This window comes from Hermetia illucens, chromosome 3, assembly GCF_905115235.1.
Source record: "Hermetia illucens chromosome 3, iHerIll2.2.curated.20191125, whole genome shotgun sequence".
Taxonomy (NCBI): domain Eukaryota; kingdom Metazoa; phylum Arthropoda; class Insecta; order Diptera; family Stratiomyidae; genus Hermetia; species Hermetia illucens.
Window position 1 is genome coordinate 19,077,264 of NC_051851.1, and position 8,688 is coordinate 19,085,951.

Here is an 8,688-nt window from a genome sequence, read left to right on the forward strand (position 1 = left end):
CTGAACCCTGTTCTGTTTTTTAACCATCGGTATAGAAAACCCCAATATCTCCTGCCCCGCATTCTTCTGGTTCATTGCAGTTTTCTTTATGTTTGAGGATAACTTCATATCTTCTATCAAACAGATGTATAGGGATCCGAGCCTCAGATGGCATTGCGAAAACTGCATTCAGTTCTCTCAATAATTCTTCCGATATTCATTACCCTTGTTTCCCCATAAATCTAATCGAATTAGACAATGAACTGCTTTCACTACAATGTTTTATGTAGGAGGGACTGCAAATTTAGCAGTCCATTTATAGTTGCGCCGAATTTCGTGCTCATGGCGCCGGTAATACTTAAACATACAGTTCTATGCAGTGAGGCCAGCTTACAGTGAAAACTCTTTTGTTTAACCTTAGCCCACCCCACTTCGAACGCATCACCGAACATCAGCCTAATAATAGCAACATATATATATTCAAATTTTATATACATGAGGCCTAAGTCCTCGAGGCACGGGTCCGCCTGTACAGCCCATAAGCTGTGAAACCTCGTTTCACTTTTACCTCTGCATGTTTCTTTCAAGGAAGCTTCACAGCATGGGGGGCTTGGCTCTGTTCCCGCATATCGGTATTAGCCCAGTTGGCTTCACATCGTCAGCTTTCCTTCCTTCCGCTTTTCCTGGGGGAGGCGGAAGAGAAAGTTCTGGCAGGCAAGATCTAGCTTTTGGTCCCCTCTCCTTTGCGGCTGACGTTTCTTTCTGCCGACCCTATCTTTCCCATTTTCTGGAAGAACTAGGCAAAAGTGCCACCGACAGACCGGCTGTAGTCTGGTTTCCAGTTACTCTTTTTATTGGAGCTGCTGTACTCTCTTTTTCGGCTGTCAGCCCTACAGGCACTGGGGGAACATGCGACTTAATTGCTCAAAGTCGCGGGTGGATTCGAATTCTGTGACTTCTTACCACTTGTAGAGTTAAAATCCGTTGCTTCCATCTTCATGTGGTTTTTACACCCTTAGTGTAGCAGGGAACTACTACAGGCTGCCCCACCACGACAAGGTGGTGTCCAAGGGGAACAGACCATACTTACTAGTAAAACATTCTACCTCGTGCCGTTAATTCTTACAAATAAAAACGTGCGCAGGAAAACAGAGTTCTCAACATATAAAACTTTGATTCGACCGGCCTTGTCTTACGGCAGCGAGGCATGAACGAGTCAGGCTGGAGAGCAACAAATAAATGCTTTCGAATGTCGAGTTCTCAGGAGAATCTTAGTCCCAATGATTGTGGACGGCGAAGGGCAAACGAAATACAACGGTGGTAATAGGTACAAAACCTTATTATACCATGAACCAGAAGCCGCTATCCATATTAAGATACGAAAGCTCCAATGGGCTGGCTATGTCCAGAGTATGGATGACAGGAATTCCCAGGCACCTACTTAAAGGCAAGTGGAAGGTAAGCAGACACTTCAAATTGGAGGATGCGGTCGCTTGACCAAGAAGACTGGAGCGAAGATTTCAGGAGACCAAGGACCGGAATGTTGTGCCATAGAAAAAGAAGGAGAAAGTATTTTTATGTACATCCATTTTCCCGCTGATCCCAGCAGAAAGTTCGGGACCCTCTTTCGAAACGACCTTTGTTATAGGTACCATTTCACTACTACTACTGGCCTTCCATATTCCTAAAAAGAACCTGTAAGCGTACCATTCTCAAATCCCTACATTTTTTATTCTGCACTTGTTCAACCCCAGTTTTCCTTGAAGATTCTATCCTTAACTTGAAAGAATCCTCAACTTGTATTCTCTTATCGAATCCTGCGTCCTTGGTATAAAACGTTTAAATTTATTGAATAGAATCCACTTGCTTCCCCCGCACTTTAAATTCTAAACATCCAAAAGGACTGCCAGTATGCCTTGGAAACCTAAGTAGGATCTGTTTCAAAATAAAATCAAATGAAACGCTTCAGTTTACAGGCGCTCATGTCCTAAAATTTCACGAGGGTTAGCTTTTCATTTTTTTTTAAAGTTTGTAATATCTTTTTATAATATTGTTTAAAATAAAAGAGGCGTCACCACTAGACCGTTTGCTGACGCTGTACGTAGTAAACTGAAGAAAGACAAAAAGAAGGACCTGAAGGACTTCTGATAAAAAATAGTTCTCAGAAAAAATGCGTGAAATTGTGTACCTCCAAGCAGGACAATGCGGAAACCAAATTGGAGCAAAATTTTGGGAAGTCCTCTCCGATGAGCATTGTATCGATGCGTCAGGATCCTATTATGGCGATAGCGATCTGCAATTAGAACGTATAAATGTGTACTACGATGAAGCCAGATCTGGGAAATACGTACCGCGAACCGTTCTAGTGGATCTCGAACCCGGTACCATGGATGCAGTCCGGGCAGCCCCATTTGGTCAGATCTTTCGACCGGATTGTTTCGTGTTCGGTCAGTCGGGGGCTGGAAACAATTGGGCTAAAGGACATTATACAGAAGGCGCTGAGCTGGTCGACTCTGTCCTAGACGTCGTGCGGAAGGAAGCTGAAAGCTGTGATTGTTTGCAAGGCTTCCAAATGACTCATTCACTTGGTGGTGGAACAGGGTCCGGAATGGGAACATTACTGATATCGAAAATCAGGGAGGAATATCCAGATAGGATTATGGGAACGTTCTCGGTGGTTCCTTCCCCGAAAGTGTCAGACACTGTTGTAGAACCATATAACGCCACATTGAGCATACATCAGTTGGTTGAGAACACTGACGAGACGCATTGCATAGACAACGAGGCGCTTTACGATATTTGTTTCAGGACCCTCAAACTGACCACTCCCACGTATGGTGACCTGAACCACCTGGTGTCTGCGACAATGTCTGGCATCACAACATGTCTGAGATTTCCGGGTCAACTGAATGCTGATTTAAGGAAGCTGGCTGTTAACATGGTTCCATTCCCGCGGCTACATTTCTTCATTCCTGGCTTCGCACCACTCACTTCGCGGGGATCGCAGCAGTACCGGGCTATAACAGTACCTGAGCTGGTGCAGCAGTTGTTCGATGCGAAGAACATGATGGCTGCATGTGACCCTCGTCACGGCAAGTACCTGACGGTGGCCGTTATATTTCGTGGAAGAGTTTCAATGAAGGAAGTCGACGAGCAAATGCTGAATGTTCAGAACAAGAACAGTAGCTACTTCGTCGAGTGGATTCCAAACAATGTGAAGACAGCGGTGTGCGATATTCCGCCACGAGGTCTGAAAATGGCTGCAACATTTTCAGGAAACTCCACATCGATTCAGGAGCTTTTCAAACGAATTTCAGAACAATTCACGGCCATGTTTCGTCGCAAAGCATTTTTACATTGGTACACTGGCGAGGGTATGGATGAGATGGAGTTTACCGAGGCTGAGAGTAATGCTAACGATTTAATAAACGAGTATCAGCAGTACCAAGAAGCGGTTGGGGATGAAGAGGGTGAATATGAAGAGGAAGAAGGTGCAGAATAAGTGAAAGTAGTATTTAATTTTCAAAATATATACGCGTAGTTTCTGCAATTCCCATTAATTTATGAGCGCAGTTGATTTAAAACAAGGACATGACACAGTAAATCCTGAATACTCGTTGCTTGTAATGTATATTTTTGAGAAAATCATATTTGTGACATGTATGTATTTTTAGAAATAAATTTTTTTAAAGGGACTATTTACCTGAGCGTTTGTATTACGAATGTTCCTTATGAGCAAAATTTTGGAATGGTGAAGTTCGGTTTGGCAAATGCATTGTCATAAATGCGAGTTCACAAAGAAGTGCTGAATTGACAATGTCCATGGCTTTCTTTTAGGAGGACTCAGAGTTAGGGATTCCTTCATATTTCAAGAGACTGTTTCCATTAGTCCCCATTCCTCTTTGTTGCAAAGTATACATATTGGATAAACCCCGTCGGGAGGGGCCTGCACGCTCTTCTGCGTCCGGGCCCGAGTTTCAGTGACTTAACCGTGGTCAACCTAGAGTAAATGAAATCGGAAAGGGGGTCGCCAATGAAAAAATCTCGTTCCTCTCATTTTCAAGTTCGGAGTTTGATTTCGAGCTGTTTAAAGGTGGCGGTGAAGAGGACGCGGCAGCAACCCTGTCGGCCAGGTATACTGGAATTATAAGAACCGGGAAATCCCTCTGAATTTGCATGTCCTGGTAGAATTCTTGGTTCATGTACTTTCAGTTCGGTTGTAGCGGTTGCCCCCTTCTGGGAGTTTCATGGGGGTTGCAGTTACATCCAAGCCGACAAAAGACCTTCGGGCCTAAAACGTGGTGTTGTGTTTCACCACGAGTGATATACTCCAAAGTTCGGTAGGGGTTTAGGTAGGTTTTTCATCCACCAGTATGAAAGCTAACCCTATAGGTTGGTACCGTTGTGCTTGTCTCAGCGGGGCTCTAATTGTGGTCACAAAATTAATCCGGGTCTTGAGAAGACCGTAGAGTTAAGTGAACTTGACAGGTGCTCCCGCTAAACCACCAAGGACATAACTAAATGTGGTGCTAGCTGCGGAAACAACTATCATATATCCGGCGGTTTTCGGATTGAACAACTTAAATCCCTGCAAAAAATTACTTTTGCGGCCTAATTATATTTACGTGAATATGATTACACCGGTTGTCTGGCACATCGGAGGATACACGTTGGAGGGTTGGTAAAGCTGACATTGTTGAGTCCATATAGCGATATCTATTCACATGCTCGGGTAAACCCACTTCTGTGAAAGTAGGCGAACTGAGACTCTTACGCTGAAATGCGTCAAGTTGTGAAGCGCGTCGAAAGCTTTCCTCCATAAGGCGACTCGTAAATAGGGCTTGACCTTCTGGTGTCGTTGGACAGACAGCATGAGGTTTCAGAGTAGATGATGTATTTCCTCGTCACTCGCTTTAAATGTAGAGGGCATAACGATGGCACACAAGCGCGAAAGAGTGTCTGCTACCTTGTTTTCCATTAAAACTGCAGAATGCAGTCAAGTTGACCTAAGCGGGACGTTGGAAAAAAGCTGTCGCAGATGTTGAAGGTGTTGGTTGAAGCTATGAATATATTATGCAAGTAGCATCGCGCGAACGGACAGTTCTACAGGAGACGGTCCATGGTACGTAGGGGCGACTGAGTAGGGCAGCAGAAAATGATCCGCAATCGTGGAAACATTCTGACGTCTGTATTCGCCGATGATATGCCGCCATATGTCGTCTGACTTTGAGACGAGGTTGAGCGGGTTGGCCCACTGACTGAATGATGATCGAATGATGCCCTGTTCCTGTAAATTGTTTTTTGGCGACTTCGAGACGAGACCGACAAGCCTGTATGGGCGTTCCAAAATCGGAAAACCCGTGGTCTGAATCTCGTGATTCACTGATAGGCCCGGAAGCGAGATAGCGGTGCTCTGTGGAAAGCAGACGTTCTTGAATTCTTCTAGAAGAGTCGTATATTCCCGCCCATCCGAATACTCTCGAAGTTGTGGCAACTTTCAAAACGATGCAAACGCTGTGGAGGGAAGTAGCTTCCATTTTGCGGCATGAAGAAAGTCCAATCAAAAAATCCTGTAACTTTTTACCTTAGGTGTCGATAAAGGGACCGTTTTCAGACAGAAAGTCTGTGGAGATGATCGCTGATTGCAGGTCGGCGACGGTGAAGAAATCGCAGGCCCAAATTCAGCGCCATCGTGTGTATATTGAAGGTGAAGATTGGCGATGCCTTGGCTGCGATCCTGGCGCTGAAACTGTTTCCTCTCGATGACAACATTAGGAAGCAGAGAGATGACAGAATCTGAGTCGATCAGGAACTTGACACGGCTATTGCGATCGAATACATATAGACGGTTTCTGCGGGAATACCTGTAGTAGCACCGACTCCTGTCGCCTGAGTCTGAGGCGGTTTTACCAGTTTCCCTGGTTGCTGCTTTTGAAAAAGCAAGGCGCTCTGCACTTCCCAGTGGTGGTGTAGGTTGGCTGTTGAAGAAAACGGCTTCTTGGTCGGCTGCGTCCCCTCGACCTCGGCCGTCCTCGCTGCTGCTGATCGATGCCGGAGGCAGCGGCCTGGTTTATGATTGCTTGCCTGGAAAGAGATATCAGCTGGGCTATGCGAAGCTGAAGCGCTGCTAACTTCTTTGCCACAGGGTCATTGTTTGCTGGCGAAATATACAGTATTCAGTAGGTAGTTATCGGTCAGCTGAATTCGAATATTATTATTTTCAGGTGCTTGTAACTGTTGCTTTCTGGCGGGTTGAAGAGAACGTCCGTCACCTCTGGACAATCCTGGGATCGAGAGAAAAAACAACGAGGTGGTATTTACTTCCGCTGAAAGATGGCAAGACATCGCTTCGATGCCGATCTAACGCTCTTCGGCTAGTTGCCAATCGAGAGTTGATCGCCGCTGTCGATGTCAAACAGTTAATAGGCTGCGATATCAATGCGATCCACACACTCTGGCATTTCAGAAATTAACGTAAGTGGTAAGTTTTTCTTTGACTTTATTATTAACAGAAAGCTATCGGTGTTTAACAGTGACTGTACTAACCTTTGGGCAATTGTGACGCTTGGAAGCAGGTCCTTGAAATTATCTTATAAGGTATAATAAAACCTTCAGGGTGGAGAACTGGAGAGTGTCTGATTAGAAATCCTTATCGCATCAGTCTACATCTCGATGTAGAGGTTCCCTTCCCTTTCAGAGAACCCAGGAGAATGGACTTTTAGGACTTTGGTCAAGCAATTAAGACCGGTTCTCCGAGTAGTAACATTAGCACCACAGATGAACTAGAGTAAAAAGTTGAGGGTTTGGAGAAAACATTCGAAATCGCTTTTAGAATCTCATGCCCGGCAAAATCCAGTAAAAGGACATTACCCCGTGCTAGAATGAAAACCTGTTCAATCTCAGGAAGCTGACCAGGGAAGTCTTCAACATCTACTAAAGGCACGAATAGTAGCAACCATACAAGAACGTCAATCATGACTGCTAGGAAGCGTTCCTGGTTGGATTACTGCTACAGCAACAAAGGTATTATTGAGTCTGCGAGACTCAGTAAACTTTTGGCCAAAGGAACAAAGGAGCCAATCCTTTCTTAAAAAGCCGGATGGCTCCTTAGTGGAAGCTTCTTACCCACCAACGAGGAGAACTGTGACTCAGAACCCCACTTGGAGGTTATGTAGCTTCAATCGTTTGAGAATATCAAACCGGTAACCAGCGAGGATCAATTGGACTATAAACATCTGCCCCGCATATAAATCTCCGGTTCCAAACAGCATAATGTTTGTCATACTCCTGAAACGAGAAGATATGGTTGTTCCTTGGCTTGAAGGAACTGTATTTTAGTCAGGCATATATTACATTGTACAAGTAACCCCACATCCGCGCGTCAGGCTTTCACACCGAAAGCTGACAGGTGCGGCCGGTAGAAGTGTTTTGGATTCGTCAGTTTCGGATTGAAAACCGTAGAGCGAAGTTGTCCCTCTCCAAATATCAGGCCAACTACTTCAAAGGCAAACATACAGAGGCCGCTTTTTGAGGTAATTAGAACAACTAAGTGGTCGCTTCATTACAGTCAATATACCTTAGCCAATATCGTGAGCACCAAAGCTCTCAACTAGGCTCGAACCAGGATGAACAGGATTGTGGGAATATTCCACACTATAAATAACATCGATGCTGTGGTGGCGTCATCTTTTCCATAATCGTATGAGGCACATACCTGTGGACGGGTTGACCAACGGAAATGGCAGTGAAAAGGTCACACATTAAAAAAGAACGACAACTTCATTGCTGTTACATGCAATTTTCGTTCTTTAGTTTTTGTCACTTTTGGTAGCGAGACCGGCTCTCTTGATGGAGATCAGTTCTTTTCTCGAACAGAAGTCTACCTTGAGACCTAATTTCAGGACTACACCCTCGCAAAAGGCACAAATGGGAACTAATGCAAGAATTTCAGGTCGATCATGTTAACACGTTGACTTACTACGCCCCATTTTTATTGCAGGTAATAGTTGATGAAATCCGCGCACCGTTGTTGTCAGCCAACAGAGCCTATTTCAGCTTACAAAAACTGTTCCGCTCGAAACGTCTCTCCATAGGGTCAAAGCTCTTACTGTACGAGACAATGATCTTGCCAGTCCTCATGTATTCCTCGGAAACTTGGGTTCTTAGAAGATTTTTTGACCCCCTACATGAGGATGGACGATTCCGTAGCCTACACAATGACGAAATCTATGAGCGATACCACAACCGTCTCGTTGTGATAAAATCCGGCTCAACAGGTTGCGGTGGGCAGGTCACGTAATTCGTATGGATGAGGATGATCCAGCCCGAAAACTCTATAAGGACAATATCTATGGTAGAAATAGAAGATGAGGCAGACCCTGTCTGAGATGGACCGATGGCATAGGTCAGATTACCAGACAGCTTTTAGGGATATCGAATTGGTGGACCTCGACGCAAAACCGGGATGTCTGGAGTTCCTTATTAAGGCAGGCCTAGACCGGATACCGGTTGTTGCGCCGATGATTATGATGATGATATGTAGTTTAGCTAGGTAGCTACCTCGATATGATTGAATCACAAAAGAAAATGTTTGGGCCCATCCCCTTGGCCCACTATTTTTTGTGTTCACACTACATTGGGGCTTGAGTGTCATACTCGGAACATTCTATCATTGATATTACAGTCAAAATCGAAGTGATCAGTTGGCAT

At 44.8% G+C, this 8,688-nt stretch overlaps 1 protein-coding gene across 1 annotated transcript; it reads left to right on the forward strand.

Annotated features, from left to right (window-relative positions):
* The first annotated feature begins 1,916 nt into the window (after positions 1 to 1,916).
* Positions 1,917 to 3,681, forward strand: LOC119651420 (tubulin beta chain-like). The gene has a single exon (XM_038055014.1). The coding sequence runs from the start codon at positions 2,150 to 2,152 to the stop codon at positions 3,479 to 3,481; it is 1,332 nt and encodes a 443-aa protein (XP_037910942.1). The 5' UTR covers positions 1,917 to 2,149; the 3' UTR covers positions 3,482 to 3,681.
* The last annotated feature ends 5,007 nt before the right edge of the window (positions 3,682 to 8,688 follow it).

What these genes read in the sequence shown, in the direction of transcription:
- LOC119651420 (XM_038055014.1), top strand. Translation starts at nt 2,150, where the DNA reads ATGCGTGAAATTGTGTACCTCCAAGCAGGACAATGCGGAAACCAAATT.